Source organism: Cryptomeria japonica, chromosome 5 (assembly GCF_030272615.1).
Source record: "Cryptomeria japonica chromosome 5, Sugi_1.0, whole genome shotgun sequence".
In the NCBI taxonomy this organism is placed as follows: domain Eukaryota; kingdom Viridiplantae; phylum Streptophyta; class Pinopsida; order Cupressales; family Cupressaceae; genus Cryptomeria; species Cryptomeria japonica.
This window is the reverse complement of record NC_081409.1, coordinates 455,948,671-455,968,025: the sequence shown is the minus strand read 5'-3', so window position 1 is coordinate 455,968,025 and position 19,355 is coordinate 455,948,671. Positions and strand designations below refer to the sequence as shown.

Here is a 19,355-nt window from a genome sequence, read left to right as displayed (position 1 = left end):
AAGGAAAAATAAGATCGGACGTGCAGAACATTCTCTTAAGACGACACAATAATCTAATATTCAAACCGGCAACCATTCAAAGGGACTAACAACTCATTCCCTTGGTCAGCGAACACTTAAGTCTTAACAAAATCAGTAAACAAAACCATTTCTAAAGCCATGATGGATAGGCACTAATCCCTCATGATTCACACAGCAAGAGTATCACTAATTATTGCAAAGGAATCAAGTGAATGGCACCGATAGCAAGTCAAAAGGTATCGGTTATTAACTTAAACACAAATCAATAAATCATAGATTCATAAACAGCAGTGATTTATTACTGAAAAGGCAATGGATGGTTTACAAGAGATGCCTCTTTTGGGAGGGGGTATCCTTGGCAAAGTTCATCACTATCCTTCCTTTCTTGAGGATATATATATGGCAGACCACCAATTGCATAGAAAATCAGATCAGACATTCTAATAGATATAATCCGCACACAGAGAATTAACAAGAAAGGTAATATGAATACCATACATACACATACAGATGTATGGACCAGAAATAAAGATATATCAATTAAGAGAATAGAATAAGAATAAGCAATTGATCAACTGGAGATTGAATATACATTCACATATCTATATTGCTCTCAGCAAGGACTGGCATTTTAATATTTTACACTCAGCAGAGACTGCTAGTGAAGTAGCAGAATATCTGTTATGCGAACATGTTTAGGTGCATTGTCTAAATAACTGGTATGCAACTTGATTAAGCACACCATCTAAATGTGTAGTTTCTTACGTATCATATACATGAATCATGATCATTAATAGGAATAGCTAATCTGCTTAGTCTCGTATACTGTTCCTTAAATCTATTTATTGTTTCCCTACAAACAATCATTGCATGGGTGAGATAAGAGACATGACTGGGAGAGGCAGCAGACTGGTTCCCACGAATTAATTAGGCCACCCCAAGTGGATGGAATTCTCTTGGTTGGATGTTCCTGCAACTTGCAAGCCAAGGGGCTGAATGGTTTTGGTTGGATGTACCGCACATTTTGGCTTAATTGCATTAAACAATCTCCGGGCACCCTTTGTATTAGTCTCTCGAATCCCCATGATGGTTGGTTGTGGGAAGTGAAGGAACCTCAATAGGGAGGGCAGATACGGATTCCCCTTCTAACTACACCAACCCAAGTTGGATGGAATTGTCTTGGTTGGATGTTCCTGCCACTTGTGGGCCAAGCGGTTAAGTTGTCCTAGTTGTATGCTCCGCGCCCTTAGGCTTAGTTGTGGGGAACATTCCGAGTGCCTTATTGTGCAGCCATGATTTAGAGAGAAAATATGGTATCCACATCTAAGTAGACCAAGTTGGATGGATGCGAGTTGCTGTCACTTGTGGGCCGAGGGGTCAAGTTGTCTTGGTTGGATGCTCCACGCCCTTGAGCTTAGTTGTGGCAAATGGTTTTGAGCACTCAATCGTGCTTTTCTCTCAATTCCCTATAATGGTTGATTCTTGGAAATACAACTATAGATTAGATCCAAATGAGTGATGTTATTTAACTTAGATATCTATTTGATTGTCAATGTGATTGATTATATATGCATTTAAATGTTAATGGATTCCTAATCCTTGTGCAAATAATTGGTTTTATGAATTATATTTCAAATGTTGACTAGCATTATTGTAGGGTTTAAACCAAAGCTTATGTTGGAAAGGAAATTATTAATTGGTAGGTTGTATTTTAATGGACTATATTTCTTATTTTAATTTAACTTGTGATTTTAGGGCAAGATATAGGAACATCCACAAAAGGGGACATTACAATTGGTATCAAACCATTGATCCTGCCAACATACAAGGAAAATGATAAACGCAGTTTAAAAATAATAGTTCTAACTTCAAAGTCTATAATGATCATATAAAATAATAGTGATATATATTTTTCAAGTGACAGACATACCACATTTATAACAGCTACTGACATACTTTATAAGAATCAATTGTAATTGGTCTCTTATATTTCAAAGTGACAAGGGTAAATGAGAACCAAGAGAGACAAATGGTTCATGACATGGCAGTATTGTTCCCTATTGAACTATAGTTTCCCACCCATCCGATACTATAGTCCCACCCAACAATAACTATTCCCTATGCACCAATTATATTGCCGCTTACTCGCCGTTATTCTAGCGGGCTCCCTACTATTTTATAGGCCCTAAAATTCTATGGAGTGTGGGCCCCCCTTAATTAATGTACGCCTGCTAACCCTTCCCCTACAATTCGGTTGGGGGTAGTGGGGGAGGTAGATCAAATTGTGGGGGTAGATAGTGATCACAAGGTTGAATAGGGAAAAGCACATTCACACGGTTTTTGTGTTCCTCAAAATTATGTCCAACACAATACCGCTTACCTTTAGGATATTAATCCATCTTTGGGTTCCAACTATTTTCATTAAACAAATTGACATCAATTTTAAACTTTCTGCAATTAAGAATATTATGTCACTATCAAAATCTGTGGTTATTATTCTATAATCCTTCTAGACTTGGTGAAGCCAAACTATTAGGAGAAACTCAAGATGAGTTGATAAGGAGCTTGTGGTGTTGATGAGCACATTTAGTGGTTGCTACACCCTTATTTCCTCAAGGTCTGGAAACAATTTATCCAACTGATAAAAAATGGATCTCAGCAGTAAAACTTGAAATATGTCAACTTGGAATCTCTCCATAGAACCCCTAAGGTTCCTCCAACAAATGAAGAGAAAACATCTTCATAGAACATTACATGGATGTGTGTCTTGCTTCTAATCCTCATCTTAATATGTGGAAGACTCCTCTTAAATTTCAAACCTTTGTTAGAAGCTTGAGCTTGTATGGTTGTCATTGATGTCAAACCTGATTATCCGGATGGATGATTGATCCGGATATGCTTTGGTTGTTACAATTGTGCTTTGTGTTGCAGGTTGAGTTTAGTACTTTTGGTGTTGGTTGTGGCATTTTGTTTTGGATAGTTATCTTTGTTCTATGGAAGGGAGTGTGTCTATCAAAATGATCCGAGAAGCTTTTGGTGCCCTCCGGATGTGTTGCAGATTGTGTTGCGGTCTAGTGGACGTTGTTTCATGGCATGCGTAGTATTCTCAATATGTTTCTCGGATCATTTCTTTGTTCCGCAAGAGAGCTTTGTTGATTTATGTTCGGGATATTCAATTATGTTGTGATTCAACATATCCAATTAAGTTATGTTAATCGGATCATATTCTTTTGGTCCAGATATGAATTGGAAGTTGTATTGGAATGTTATTATGGGTCTCACTCTGGCATGTGTAGATCCGCATGGAGTATTTTGAATCGGAAGATGTTTTGTGGTCGACAGATTGCTATATCTGCACGTTACGTTCGGTAACGACTTCGGAGAATGTATTAGCGTGTGCGGTTCATTGAATTAATCTTGGAAGGATGTGTTGTAATATGTTTTGGTTCCCTCTTTCTCCTAGACTGGACAGTTTTGAGTAGTTATGGTCCGGGGGGCTTATTTTGTGTAATATTGCTTATTTTCAGCCAATTAGGAAGCATCATGGAATCTATTTTACTTTGTTTTAGTTGCAAGTCTTAATCATATAAACTTCACTTGTGAGAGAAGAACCTTTCAAGTCTTGTGCTCATCCTCTAAGAACCAAAAAGATAGGGCAAACCTTGTTTCAGTTATTACATTTATTCAACTTCATTGAAAATATTGTAAATTGTACATACATGTATATCTTGTTTATATCTTAGAGTTTTAGATAGTGTTAGTTTTCAAGGAGCTTCCCCTACGAATTTGAAGAAAGGTTTATCATGTTTTGTTGTCTTGAAAATGACAAATTAAAACATTAACAAACTACAATTTTAGATTTCTACTATAGCTACAATCCAATCTTCCCCTCCTTTTCGTAGAATGGTTGCTAACAACCAACCTAACTGGCCAGTGACTATAATGATCTCCTTGAAGCAACCCAGCATTCCCTTTCCTGCCATCCCTCTAATAATTTCTCTAATAAGATCCTTGTGGATACTACAGCTCAACAACATGCCATAGCTATCATGAATGTTCCTCATAATCCTCCTTTGGTCAAGAAACAATAGCAACTTGTGTCTTTTAGCTGCTGACAAGTGCTACCACCTTAGCTTCAAATTAACACTTATTGAAGGTCTTAGTGCATGATATGCCCCAAGTGTTCATTGCCTTGAGTGGCTCAATATTGTTTGATGCTCCTGACTCTATGATGCAGTTATTCATTTTGTAGCCTCCTATATAGAGAGATAGATAGAAAGGCTTGGGCTTTTCTTCAGTCAAAATAAATGACTCGATTAGAGTATGTCACGTGGAAGGGAGAACAGAAGGATCTTCATGTACATACCTTATTACAATCTAATCTAGTTGACCAGGCTGATCTTGGAAATACTCAAGCTAAGAAATTTGCACTTTGGTCTTCATAATAAATTCCACAATATCAAAGTTTGCCAAAGATGGATTACCTAGTTCAGCTTGGGATGCTTGAATTGGCTATACTGGGATTACAACATCATAAGGGACTGGTTTTCACGTAGATGGATGTGAAACTTATTCAGTTGCTTTCTCTTTTCCCTCCATCTTTTCTTACTCCCCTTCTTTTGCTTGTGATTGAATTTTATTTGGGTCTCACCGGGGTTGTGGATCATCGTGATCTGAGTTAGGCGATCAGGACTGAATTTATTATTATGGTTGTTGATTAAAGTTGATTTATTGCTACTGTTTGCCTGAGTTTGGGTCTTAATTATTGCAGAATTCTATAGATCTAATTGTGGAAAACTAGTGATGATCGCTATAATTTCTGGAATAATATATATTAGCAGCTGTTATTCAGTCTTTTTATACTGCTGATAGCGCATCGCTGATTATTGCTGGCGACTGATTGATGCATAAATCATTGGATAATTGCTGATATTTTGCAATCTGAAGACAGCTCTGTTTAGGAGATTGGGTCTGCTGAACATTGATCTAATGTTAAGCCGCTAATGCTGACTTTAAGCTATAGGATCAATAAAATATAGATATATTGCTGAATTACAGTATAACATTTGATTCTCTAGGGTTTGATTTAGCTGTTTACATCACTTTGGAATTATTTTAAATTTAGCAGCCGACTACTTACTTTCCAGCATTGAGTTTTCAGTTTCTCATAAACCAGAAAATATGAAGAAAAAACATCATATATTTTTCCAAAAATCAAATTTCACCTTCAATTGCATATCCACAAATATTATAAAAATTGCAAATTGTTTAACATCCTAATTTAGGGATGCTAAAGGTGGTGCAGAAGAAATCTGTAACACCTAACAAGAGTATAGATGGACAAAGAGGTGCTGAGCAACAAGTGGAGAATATTCCCAACATTCAGTACTGCTTTCTCTATGAACTTTGAAATGTGAGCTCCAATCTTCATATTCGCGTCATCATAACCCTGCATACTTGTTCTTTCATGTGTCTTTTTCTGATAAATTCATTTTATTGCACCAAACATTTCACTTTCCTCTCATTACTTTTTAGTTAATGGCCATGATAATGAAAATGCTTACGAGTTTGACTAAAAATTTTTGGATATGACTTATTATTTCTTTTCTTTCCCACATGCAACATCTCATTTTTGAAAAATGATTGCTCAAATAATCAGATTACTTTATTCAATTGTAGAGCCGTTTAAATAGGCGATTACAAACGGTGATGTTTCTAAAAAAGGAAACAACCGCTCCTAAAAAATAGAAGCCAAAAATAGAAAACTAAATAAAGCAAAAAATACTCTAATGACCATTAAAATACTAATTAAATATTCTAATACCCTCCCTTAATTGTAAAATTCGGGAACTATGTTTGGTTTCAAAAAGACTCAAATGCAGAATACACGCATGAAGTTCAACACAGCAGATGGAATACTTTAAACAATTTATCGTTTTATTACACAAATCGCGATTGCTGATTAACAAAATATTTACCAGCAGGAAATTGAAATATCTCTATTCAAAACATTTGATAACATTTGCTGAAATATTGCATCAATAGAATGAGTGAGGAATTTCTTTTGGGGCACCTGATAGATTCGCAGTGAATTCCGTAGTTCTTCTGCGTGGAGCCAATCATATTGCAAATTATCAGTTGAGACTCTTCAACACGATAAATTCTTCTTCCTTCAATTCCTGGAGTCCCACTACTCTTCCTCAGCAATACGGCATCATAATATTCATCATCTTCCACAGAAAGATTTCCTGGCATGGCGTCGCGTCCTTATTGAGTGGCCATCCCTTTGTTGAACACCCTCACAGTTTCGGATCGCGGAGAATGAAGCGCATCTGTTACACGCCTTTGCAGATACAACATGTGGGTTACAGCACAGAATGCAGGGAATGCGGGTATAGCATCTAGTGGTATTCGGGAGGAAGGGAGACGCCCAATAGTCTGTCGCTTCTACGTGGTTCAGGGTCTACACCATGTGCAACTTCGACAGTGGCGTTTCAGAATTCCAACTCGGCTCTCTTCAAAGACTCTTGCAACCAATAGGCCAGTGGTTAACTAGCGAAATGTATCAATTCACTGTGCAATTTCGCACTACGCAACTCATTTCATATTCTACCATGAATGTCTCCTGCGCTGCCATCTTTTTATGCGAAATAAGTTGGTTAATTTCCCGTAGGAAACTACTTTCAACATTTAAGAGTAATCTCCGTGTTTGTCACTTATTCAAAAAGTATTAATAATATTATTTTATTTACCAAAGGATTAATAATATTAATTATTTATATTAATCTATTGTTAAGAAATTAATATAAATAATTAATATTGTTTCAGTTTACTTTTATGTAACTCAATTAATAGGGAACATTACATTAATGGTCATTCCATCTACTAACTACCCTACAGAAGACACTGCAGGTCTCTCGATCACAAATGGAAAGAACACTCTGCTACAAAGTGTAAATGATCAAGAATACCAGAATCCATCCAACATGATGTTGGGTAACGAAACTGAAACCTGAAACCACGATTTTAAGGGAAAAAATCGGCAAACCCTCCAAAATTGAAGAAAAAAATCAACCAAAAAATAAACCCCTAAAACAATGTTTGAGGAAAAAATCGAACAAAACCCTAAAACGTCACGCGGTAAAAACCCCGAACATCACGCGGTAAAACACCAGTCATCATGCGGCAAAACACCAGACATCACGTGGTAAAACATTAGACATCACGCGGTAAAACATCACACATCATGCAGCAAAACACCAGACATCACGTGGCAAGACACCAGCCATCGCGTGGTAAAACAACACCCTGATTTTTGAGGAAAAATCAAGCAAAACCCTCCCATGATTTTTTGTGGAGAAAAATCAGAAAACCCATCCGATGACAAAATCAAAAAGCATAGAAGGTTGACTCCTCCTTCTCTTCAGAACACTCTGCAACATGAGCCTGCACCTACTCCTGAGACCCTCCCTGATTGGACTTCTGATTAGCCAACCTCTTTCTGCAGAACTTCTGGATATGCCCAGGTCCACCACAATAGTGACATGTGAATCTCTACGTGAACCCCTCAAAGGTGCGCTGCCCTTTCTGCTGAGTGTACTCGCCTTTGCCCTTGTCCTTGGCAATAAACGCTTGTTCCACACCAATACTGTTACTACCAAACTGCTGCTTCCATCTATCTTGCTGCAAAAGCTTGCTACAAAGATCAGGAAACTTCAAATCAACACTAGTAGAAGAGATATTGAGCGTGTCAATGAAATGCTCGTAAGAGCGGGGTAGGCTTTTCCGCGTGATCACTACCATATCCTCTTCTTCCATGGTTTGGCCAATAGCTTCCAGGTGGTCACGGATCTCCTTGATCTTCGTAAGATGTTCCTTGATAAAAATATTTTCATCCATCATGATATAAAACAGCATATTCTTCAGAAAGAAAGTGCGGCTCTTGTCGGACGTTTCATGAAGACCCTTCAAGAGATCCCAAATCTCTTTAGTTGTTTTCCTTGAAGGCACCTGAGGGAGTTGATCATTTGTGACAGATAACTTGATAAGCATGACAGCCTCTCGATTCTTTGCATCATGTTTATCTTGGTCTTCACTTGGTGATTTAGGATGAGAATCCTTGCCCAAAACAATCTGATCAAGGCAACGATACTCAAAAATTGAGAGCATCCTCTGCTTCCAAGTATTATAGTTCTGGCCGTTGAACTTCTGATTGCTCTCCAACAAGACATTTGTCAATGATGCCATCCCTCCTATTTCTTATGCACGAAAAACGAGGTCAAACTAAAAATTAAAAAAAATCTGATTTTTCTGTCAAAAAACAATCAAAAACCTTTAGAAGGTGATGGAACCCAAGAAATGAACCCACAAATGTTTATGAAAACCTAGAAATTTTCAAAAACACCCAAAAAGTTTTGTTGAAAGCCCTAGCCGCAGGAGTATCAGACCAGAAAAAAAACAACCATAGGTTCCAGAAAAAAATGCTGCCTCTGTAATTTTGCGATTTTTGTGAATCTTTGCCAAAAAAATACTCGGGTCTGTAAATCACGCAACACTGCTGGGCAAAAAAATCACGAAAAGAAACCTCTATAGAAATCACACGGCAAAAAAATCACAAAAAGAAACCTCAGCAAAAATCGCGCGGCGAAAAAATCGCATCAAATGTGGCGCCCAAAAAAACCATGAGCAATAGGTAAAATAAACTCCGTAGGAACCTAGAAATCCGTAGGAACCTAGAATGCACCAAAAAAAACCACGTGCAGTAGGTAAAATAAACTCGAAAATCGCAAATAGTGCAGGCATGAAAATTGCGTTTGAAAAACCCTGCAGAAAAAAAACATGAAAACGACGCTGGAGAAAATCGTGGAAAGCACAGAAAAAATAAAATCGCGAGCCGTGAAAAGATTAGACGCAAGCCGCCAAACACACTAAAAAATCCACCCATAGAATAAAAAAATTGTGAGCCTCAGAAAACCTGCAAAAGAAATCCACGAAAATCCACCTTAAACCAAAAACCCTCGAAAATTCAACTAGATTTTTTTCATAACAAAAATCTCTTAAAAAAATTTCTGGAAATTATTTCCAGGTAGAGGCTTATGACAAATATTTATTAAAAAAAATTGCCAAATCCAAAAAAAGCACATCAACCCGCTCTAATACCATGAAAAATTATTGCTCATATAATCAGATTACTTTATTCAATTGTAGAGCCGTTTAAATAGGCGATTACAAATGGTGATGTTTCTAAAAAAAGAAACAACCACTCCTAAAAATTAGAAGCCAAAAATAGAAAACTAAATAAAGCAAAAAATACTCTAATGAACATTAAAATACTAATTAAATAATAAGTAAATATTCTAATAATTTCTCACAGCTCACAGACCACACATTTTTATGTTTCACTTCTCACCAAGGTTGCATGGGTATGGGGGTACTTGGAGACCGGTACCGGCTATTTTTTCAAAATAGGAGACAGGGTACTTGGAGACGCCAAATTTTTTTTAAATATAATTTGATAATTTAAAGAAAATATAATGACATTGAACTTTCAAAACAAGAATTAACATAACTTTGAAGTTTAAGTACACAAATGTGAAATGAGTCAAATCAAAATGTCTGAAAATGGAGCTCACGTCGGCGATTTTTGCTTCTACCCATGCGTCGCATCAAACTTTTTGACTTTTGCGCGTGTTTTTTAGGGTGGAGACGGGAGGGTTCGTTGACATGGAGTCTCCTATGTGTAGAGACGTCTCCCAATGGGTCTCCGGTGCGGGAGACACGTACCAGTCTCCGGTTCGCGTCCTAGGGGGTTGGGTTCACGTACCCATGCAACACAGCTTCTCACACTTTCTTTTACTTAGTAGATGTGGTAATATAATAGACCCTGATGTATACATAAAAAAATAGATAATGTTTCTATATTTAAAAATGTTGTTACCTTCAGCTCAAATTCATTTGTGTACTCATTTGATCAATGTACATTGTATACTTGTGTACATGATTAAAGCAACTTCTATTCAATTAGTTTATGGTGTCTTTAAAGTTGATTAGTTGAAGAGTGCATAATCAAATATTTGAATCCTTACAAATCTCCATATTTTATGGTTTTTATAATCTACCAAGTCTCAACGAAGTTTTCGTGATGAGTCTGAGTCTGAGTCAACCTCCTAAGTTTGAGCTGAGTTCATGCCTTGTAACTATGACTAAAAGATAAAAAAAAGGGAAGGGGAAGTGTGTGTGTGTGTGCGAGTGTGTGTGTGGGCGTGCGTGTGTGGGTGTGCATGTGTGTGTGTGCGGCATGTGTGTGCGTGTGCGTGTGCATGTGTGCGTGTGCACGTGCATGTGTGAGTGTGGGTGTGCATGTGTGTGTGGGTGTGCATGTGTGTGTGTGTGTGGGGGGGGGGGGGGGGGGGGGGTGTGCATGAGTGTGCGTGTGCGTGTGTGGGTGCACGTGTGTGTGTGTGTGCGTGTGCGTGTGCATGTGCATGTGTGTCTGGGTGTGGGTGTGGGTGTGTGTGTGTGAGTGTGTGTGTGTGTGTGTGTGTGTGTGTGAGTATCTATGTGTATGTCTCTGTGTATATGTGTATGTGTATGTGTACGTGTATATGTGTATTTGTGTGAGTGTGTCTATATATGTGGTGGATATTGTAAATTTCTATATATTTCCAATTTTCTATTGAATGATGAGGCTTTATTCATTTCTTTTCACAAAGATTGGCATACCAAATTATATTCTTTCCAATCTTTGTTTATTTTTCCCTCTTTGAATAAGATATTTTATTGCCATTATGATTCAGTCAGTTTATATTCAAGAATAAAAACATAAATCAAATTTCCAGATGAAAAGAATTACTTGGATTTGGAAAACTCTTTTCCTGTGCAGAGCCATTGTTTGATAATCTAGATCTTTTCTTAATTTAAAAAGAAGAGTGTATACAGCTCCCAAAGGCATTAATGAGTTCAACAAGTCGTATAGAAAACACAGTGCAAACGTAGATGTCATAAAGGAAAGGGATAAATTAGATGGTACGAGACAAAGGCTCCACGGAGCATAGGGGAAAAAGTTTCCAGAGAAAACAATCCATCACAGAGAGAAAAGGAAGCTAGTAGAGCATTATTTGCTCCAAAAATCCTCCACTTTTTTATTGAATATAAACTAATGTTCAAGACCTTTGTTTTATAATCAAAACTGTTGGCTTTTGGCATCCTTATGATCCACAAGTCATAGGTTTGTCTGTTAGATAGTTGAAATATATTTGTAATCCTTAGCTCTTTATATTATCGTAGTATTAATTAGAGTTAGTATTATATGTAATGGATATTTGTGTAGCAGTTGCATATAGGAGGTTAGATGTTTAATTGGTGTACCTTTGTAAACAAGGAAGATCATCCTGTGAGTTTGATGGCTTTTATTCTTATTCAAATGTTCAGATATTCATGTTGTAAATATTGTTTTCCTGTATGTTCTCTGATCCTACAGAAACAAATAGAGGACTACAGAATAAGTAGTTCTTAAAACATATAGGATTTCCTAGAATGGCCAGCTTTTGAGATATCCAAGGCTTGCACAGATTAATTATTTCAAAAACACTGAATCTATGAAAAATATGCCAAATTTTGAACATAGAGATCAACGTTTTGCAGCCCTGTTCTACTACCATGTAAGAGATAATTTGAAAATCAACTAGTAAAATAATGACTTAGTCACATATGCATTTAAAATCATAAGCTACCATAAAAGCCATACCATAAAGACTTTGCGATTGAAGATTTGTCAAGTGTAGCAGCCAGTAAACAGAAGAAAACCGGAGTGTTATTATGTGCTGACCCAAAGCAATTACAAACATTTCATAACATCCACAAGTTCTTCCAAGAGAGGATACAAGATAATTAGAAAACGCCTGTCACCAAAACATGAAGCCTTCGCTCAAGAACCACACCATAGAAGAGACAAAAGTATAATCTTGATGACTCTTGAGATAGAGTGGATAATGCAAAAGTAGTAAAAAAAATGGTTCTGATCAGTGATTTAGCTAATTTTTGAAGTGCGTGCCTAGTGTCCTTATTTCTCACATAGTGAAAGGAAACTAAGAGCGAAATGGCAAAGCAGTTACATTCTAAATGCAACTTTAATATTCCTCATAAAATGGAATCTCCTTGATGGGACGAAGGAGGTATAAGACAAGCAATCTTATTATCACCTGGATATAGGAATTAATATTCACATGCAATTTAATAACAAACTAACTTAAGGATAATTAATATAGCCAAACAAAGATTAATATCCATTACAAACCAATGCGGCGTGCCAATCAAGTGCTCACTCCAAGACCTCCCAAATCTTCCTACTCAGCAAAACTCATTCCGAGTCTCCCAAACACCACCCAGATGTAAGGTCTCCTTGAAATATTGCCCACTGTCAGCATCCTTGCTATGAACGTCATGGCCCAACACCCATCTTACAGGGATAAAAATTATTACGGTGATCATTGAAGTAATATTACACAGAACCACACCCTCATGTGGAATTCTTATCATTGACCATATTAAATCAATTCCCCCTACAAACACTCAGACTTCATTGACCTCCACACTACCCTGCCCACAGCAACAAACTGCAAAGCGCCATCTCACGTTAAGTGCACAAGGATCAGAAAACTTGATGCTTGATTTGTCATGGAGATCACCCACACAAACATATAGATACAAACACCAGGAACACATGAAGATATCACACAATAATTGGAACCTTCCTCACATCACAATAGCCAAATATATATACTGGACCACCATTTCCCAAAGGAAGGCGGCAACCAAATCCTCACAATGCTACCAATCACCTAATGCTCACCATTTCTCAAACCCTAGGATGAATATTAGGAAAATTTACCATGAAAGACTTACTTACAAAGTGCTCAGGAGGCACACTTATATAGTTGTAAAACCCTCCTTTTTACTTTAATTACTTCAGCACATCTCTCATAATTATTAAAAAAATTCTCACAAATATTAAATATTATACAATACTACATTGCTCGATGTGAATCTCAAATCTATAATGATAAATACTATCTTAGCTTGCTTTTTGCACCAACAAACTCATAAAAATTCATTTGTCTCCCTCCTGTCCACTAGGCCTCACCCCTAGCCCTGCTGTGATATCAGAAGGCTCAACAAGCATTCCAACTAGCCCTCCCTTACCTGATTTGCTCCAACTAATCTAAGGAATAAATTGCATAAGGTTTGTTCTCCTAAGGACCGGTACACAAGCATTCTGTTGGGGAAAACACCTTCACCATACAAAATACCCTGTTTCTCAAACCGGCAACAGGACAAGAAATAGGTGTGGTGTTCTTTTATCCTCAACATGCAGCCAGTCTGACCAGTTATTCTAGCAAAGTACTTTTTATATATTTTTTTTGTAGGTTTTTACCCACGGAAGGTGGTCTGATGTTGGAAGTCTGGTATGTTATATGTCATCAAAATAAGCTGGTAGCCAGCAATTTTTTCTTTTTTTTTTATGCCAACTCTGACATTCAGCCAGGCTGGACCAGGCTCTCAGAGTTGAGACACTTCATAAATTTTTCAATTATTTACATTATAACTAACAAGCACAGGTGCTTATTTTCAACAATACTAACAAGGGAAACCCCTCTTTCAATGTAATATTTACATTTAAATCATGCATGCATATGATAATACAAATTTTTCAGGAATATATTAAACAAATATACTAAAATTCTCAGATACCATCGGAAATGACTGGTTGGGGAAAAGGATTTTTATTCTAACCTTAAGAAGACCCACATCGACAAAAGTCCCAACTCCAGCTGGAGGTTTCCTATCAAGGGTCACACCTGTATGTAGTTACTCACGTTAAATTGAAAACTATCAAAAAGCTACATGACATAGCTGTTCCATCTCCTCTAAAGCTCAAATGTCCCATCTAATATGTATCAGGCTTTTTTCTATGACCAGCTTGTTAATTCCCTTTCAAAAGCATACATAAAGGGAGAAGATGCAAGAAAATCTAAGAAACACACAAGAATGCATACAAAAAGAGAACATGAATCATGTATAATCAATTAAAATTAAAAAAAGGTGCCAAACTCTATAGATATCCTGCCAAGTACAACATGGAAATGTATAAAAATTTGATGCAGACTAGTACGTTGCTAACAGAAGAATCTAATAATCATATCATTTTTGCTTCCAGAATTTAAATCCTACATAATGGACATGCCAGCGTTCTTATAAATACTACTCTAGAAGGAGATGCTCTGGAAGAGATATCAAGTTCTTCCCTAAATGGAAGCACTAAATAAATCCAAAAAGAAGAATATACTGAAAGCATGGACAAAAGACCACTGACTAACACATCAGATATCCCTAATAAATAAACTAATTTGAGTATCTCATTAAATAATATTGCCTAATACTCATCATGGCTTATTGTTGAAAGCATGGTTCGCAAACATGGACTTGACTAAATACAAATTTCTGAAAAAAAAAAACATAAATTTATGGAAAATACGGCTACAAAATGTATCAAATGAGTTTCGTCGGGGTTTGGAAGCAATCCTCCAAAGGGGTCGAAGGATGCCGCCCCCAGTGGGATTGTGGGGCAAGGCCCCTAGCGCGTTCCCTGTTGCAGTACAAGGTGGATCAAGGGGCAGAACCCCCACCAGCAAACCCAAATGAGGACCTTTGAAACCACAGAAACCTTCATGGCACATGCAATTTCATAATTTTTAAAAAGGAAAAAAAGTGTATTTTGATTGTCATTCCAATTCACACAAGAAAGCTCAAATGCCAGAAAACAGTACTTTCAGTGTTTATGCTGCTTTTATGGCACATTTTTCACCATGTTGGTTTACCTATTACAGTGTATTACCTATGGCATGTGGAGTTAATTAGGAAAAAAATCAATATTTAAACATGTCCAAACCGCATCCAAACCATGTTTATGCATCATAACTGCATCCCTACGAGTTCCCCTATCAGACTCTCCAAAACTTGGTGAGTACTTGTCATTTTTTTATGTACATACTCACTGAAAACACTTGCCCCATCTGACCCACAGATTTATTCTATGTACTCATTTCAGAAAAAAAAAACCCGCGAGTATTGGGCAAGTTTTTCAACTATGGTTGAGAGAGCTGAAACCCTTTTGCAATGCAAATCAACCTACTGTATATATATGTTCAGCAATAGAGCTCACTTCCCTCCACAAAACAAATTGGCTAGTCATTACATCCTCACCCATTACTTTTGGTCGCATGCTTCATTCTTTGGTTCCAAGAAAAGGACATCTAGCTACCTCTGATGGTCTTACTTTAGGAACCAATCAAGACCTAAAACAAGGATTTCTTGCTCCTTGCCTATGCTTGATTTTGCCTTCTCTCAAAAATGTCTCATGACAATAATAGAGAAATTCTAATTTAGCAGGCGGATTCCAAACAGTCTCAGATTCAACAAAAAATCTCAGCAGATATTTTCAAATATCACATATAGCATTTTTTTTGTTTTTATGTCAGTCTGGACGAGTTGCAGGTTTCTACAGATTCACAAGTTCTGGCAGGCAGACACACACAGTCTGCTGGTCGGACTCATGAATCAGTGAGCACTCACCAATTCTCAGATATATGTTGATGACCAATATGGCTTCATTTCCAGGACCGAGTACCAGACTGCCAGATTTTCCTTGGATAAAAGTCAACATAATTTATTAAAGATAAAAAGTCGGAATACAATATAAGATTCCTGCAGGGACAAAATGCAGAGAATATGACCCATAAACGTACAGAGCATTACTTCCTCTTGCAATTTAAAGGCTATGACTATCTGGATCTTGAACACATGTTACATATGACTGCAGTCCTTTCTTCTCTCTAAAAATAGTTACAGCAATATAAGCTGCTCTACGACTATAATCATACTTAGCAATAACATTACCTTAAGTCCCATTCCTGAAGAAACAAGAATTGATAATTAGTATTCTTACGAACATAATATTTATCAAAGACAAATGTTCAACTGTGCTGCCTGCATTAACCAAAAACCACCCTATATCTCCTCCCAGGCACTCACATGACAAAAACCACTCAAATGTTTTCGCAGTGTGTGTTTAAGACCATGTAATTGCTACAGAAAGCTACAGAGGCTCCCTATGGAAAACTCAATCCTTCCTTGGCATGACAGGTTCTCCCTGTGGTTGCCAACTGCAGCCTGCCACCTTGGCCTGTTGACTATAGATTGGAACTACCCATTCTACAGCTTGTATGGTTATATTGACTGAACTTTCCACTTCCACAACATATTTTGAATTTAAAGCCCCTCACCATGTTCATGCAGCTCTACATCTTTAAGGATCAAAGAGATGAGAATCTCTGAGGACCTAAATCCTTCTTTAATGAAGGTGCTGATTATCAGAGGTAGATAATGCATTCTCTTGACCTTTGGTACAAGTAACCAAGTGGACAATGCAGGTTTCAAGGAAGAAGTATCAGATCCCTTTCTCATTAAATATATTTTCTTTACACCTGAAATACATGATTAGTGAGTTTTCCTGCTACATAGTCTCTCTCTTTCCTTACTATAAAGGGACAATTGATTTCATAACTGTGTTGAATCTCATCCTTGGGGGGTCCTAAGTTCTCCATCCATCAGTTGTTCATATTTTTTTGTATATTTTCTCTCTTTTGGAAAGGACTTTTGTCCTACTGGATTTTCTCTTCTTTGTTTGAGAAAATTGCATTGTAAATGGGTACCTAACATGGCCTGGTAGTCGGGACTCATAATCATCATCATCTTTGCATCATTTGCATGTCTCCTTCTCCCTATATTGCACTAAGGGGGGATGTTGGTGTGAATAAGGTGTTTTACCTAACTAGTCCACTAGTGGGTCCTATTCATATTGTAAGTTTACTTAGGTCCCAAGAATCTTTCAAGAAATCTTGCTTGGCACTAGATCTTATCTTATGTCATTTACTTCTTGTGTCCTCGGTCATTTAATATATTTGTTATGTTAGATGACTCACTGTATAGGATTAAGACACAGGTCATGATCTAGATTCTAGTCCAATCCTATCTCTCAACCTTGCCTATATAAGCAAGGCATCATATATTCATCATAAGTCCAACACCAATGTATTCCATTAATCAACCAATATTTTGCTCTTTCTGCTCTCTTGTGGAAGGCATCTTTTGGTTTAACAGGTGATTCTAGAGGCTTGAATCCATTGCTGACTCTAACATGAAAAACAATTGTACAGACAAAGGACAGCAGAAATAATCAATCCTACCTGATTATTGCAGTGCTGCCCTTTAGAATTTGATTAAGTTAAATGACTTTTTTACTCTAAACAGGTTCATTACAAGTCTCCCTTTCATAAATCTGTTCTATACTGCAAGCGACGATTCTGGATGATACTGAATAGATAATTATAATGGCATGATGCATCTTAGATCATAGGTATCCACTGAATTTGTTAATACATTCATTTTCTTACTATAAACTTGTTTGGCTTGTGTATACAAAACAACTTCTATTTTCCCTTCTTCATATAGGATGTGTGAATCCATGTGGATAATCTTGTTAAATTCATATTCCTCCATAGGAAAAACCAGTGTTCCTCGGACAGATAGACATCCCAGAAACATTTTGCTGGTACAGACATGTTTTGGAGATTTTACCTTAGGATGGGGTATGCCTGAATGTCTCAATGGGAAGATCAGGACATCCACGAGACTCTTGAACCTTCAGGTAACATCCCTATGTCCCACCACTTCAAAAAAGGTTTTAAAAATGCAAACTCTTTTACTACTGATATCTCCTCCCGAGGAATATTCCTAAACCTAAAACATGGCTACCCAGTAAGTATTTTTCAATTCTTCTCATGAGAGGAAGTCATCTTTGGGAACCATCATGCATGCTTCATCTCATTGAGGATTTCTTGTCCATAATTTTCACCCAGTCTATGAAACAAATGATTTTGCCAAGGCTGCTTCAATTTTCTCTAAAAGATGCCTACATCACATATTGCTGATTTACTAAAGAGCCACCCATAAAGGAGTTACGTGGCAGAAGCATTGATGCAAATTAGTCAAATTACCAAAAGTGTATTCCTCAAAAGTGTTTAGTACTTCCATGGAAAAAGGTTAAAATGACTCTTTATTATGGAAAATTTCCCCATGGCCCTGACTATTTGAAGAGTGTCAATTCTCTAATGGGTACGTGTTAAGTGGCTCTGTTGTACATGGTATAGATGCTCACTTTTTACCAAAATATGGGATTGGATTTGCAACTTTCTGCATGTGATGAAAATGCACTTGTATTATGGATATTTATTTATCTTTGGAGTGTTCTAAGTTTCTAACCATTATTAGTTTTTAATGATTTATATATTTTCTGTATCAAAATAGTAGTGTCTTTTGTACTTTGAAGCCGAGGTCCCTAACTCAATCCATGAAATTACGTTCTTCCAGAATCTTGACTGTTTATTTCACTTGTTTAAAGTTAGTCAGAGATGATAGTATCTTGCAATTATTTGACAAAGTTACATAAAGCGGTTCATGTGCATAAAATGCTAGTAATGGAGAAATTTTCACCAATTCGGGATAGAAGTATTTGATAACAACAATACCAATTAAAGCTATTTGTACAATTGATCTGACTTAGAATATAAAAAAGTTTTAAATTAACCTTCAAAATATTTATGTGTGGCTTCAACTGCTTGATCTCTTTGAAAGTGATATTTTGAGCTTGTTGCAAGTTTTGAATTCATTTGATTGAGAGATTGAATAAAAATTTATAATGAATTATCACAATTGCAGAAAACATTCCTTTACAATATGTCCACACCCCCTCCACCCTCCCCCCCCACACACAAACACAAACATTATTTTGTCTTCATGCATGGCAAGTGTGTTTATGAAATCCTCGAAAATTCTTCAAATTGTTAATTTACTACACCTGTAGATTTTTAATTATTTGTAACTTGTGCAGAGTTCACAACCCATCATAAATACACTTACACCACCTTCTACATACTCTTACGGTAAATTGCTGACCAATGTTGGGATAGGTTCTAACTTCTAAGTATTTTCTGCATATCGTCCTGTTGTGAATTTAGCCTTCACCACTTGTCGCAAATTTTGAATATTTTCTGCTTAGCTTATGCCAATGTAAGCAGAGAGACTGCAAGATTTGCCAGTGCTCCGTATGTAATGTCCCCACTTTGGAATAGAATTTAATAATAAATACTAATAATAATATTAAAATAGAAAAGAATAAAAATAAAATTTAAATTTAAATATAAAATAATATAATTAAA

The 19,355-nt window shown here is 36.8% G+C and overlaps 1 protein-coding gene across 2 annotated transcripts in view; it reads right to left on the bottom strand.

Annotated features, from left to right (window-relative positions):
- Nucleotides 1–19,355, bottom strand: part of LOC131060851 (uncharacterized) — a 201,312-nt gene that overhangs the window by 87,926 nt on the left and 94,031 nt on the right. For both annotated transcript variants that reach the window (XM_057994274.2, XM_057994268.2), the window contains exon 5: nt 13,813–13,877. In XM_057994274.2, the coding sequence (XP_057850257.1) occupies nt 13,813–13,877 (65 nt within the window). The remainder of the gene's footprint in view (nt 1–13,812; nt 13,878–19,355) is intronic.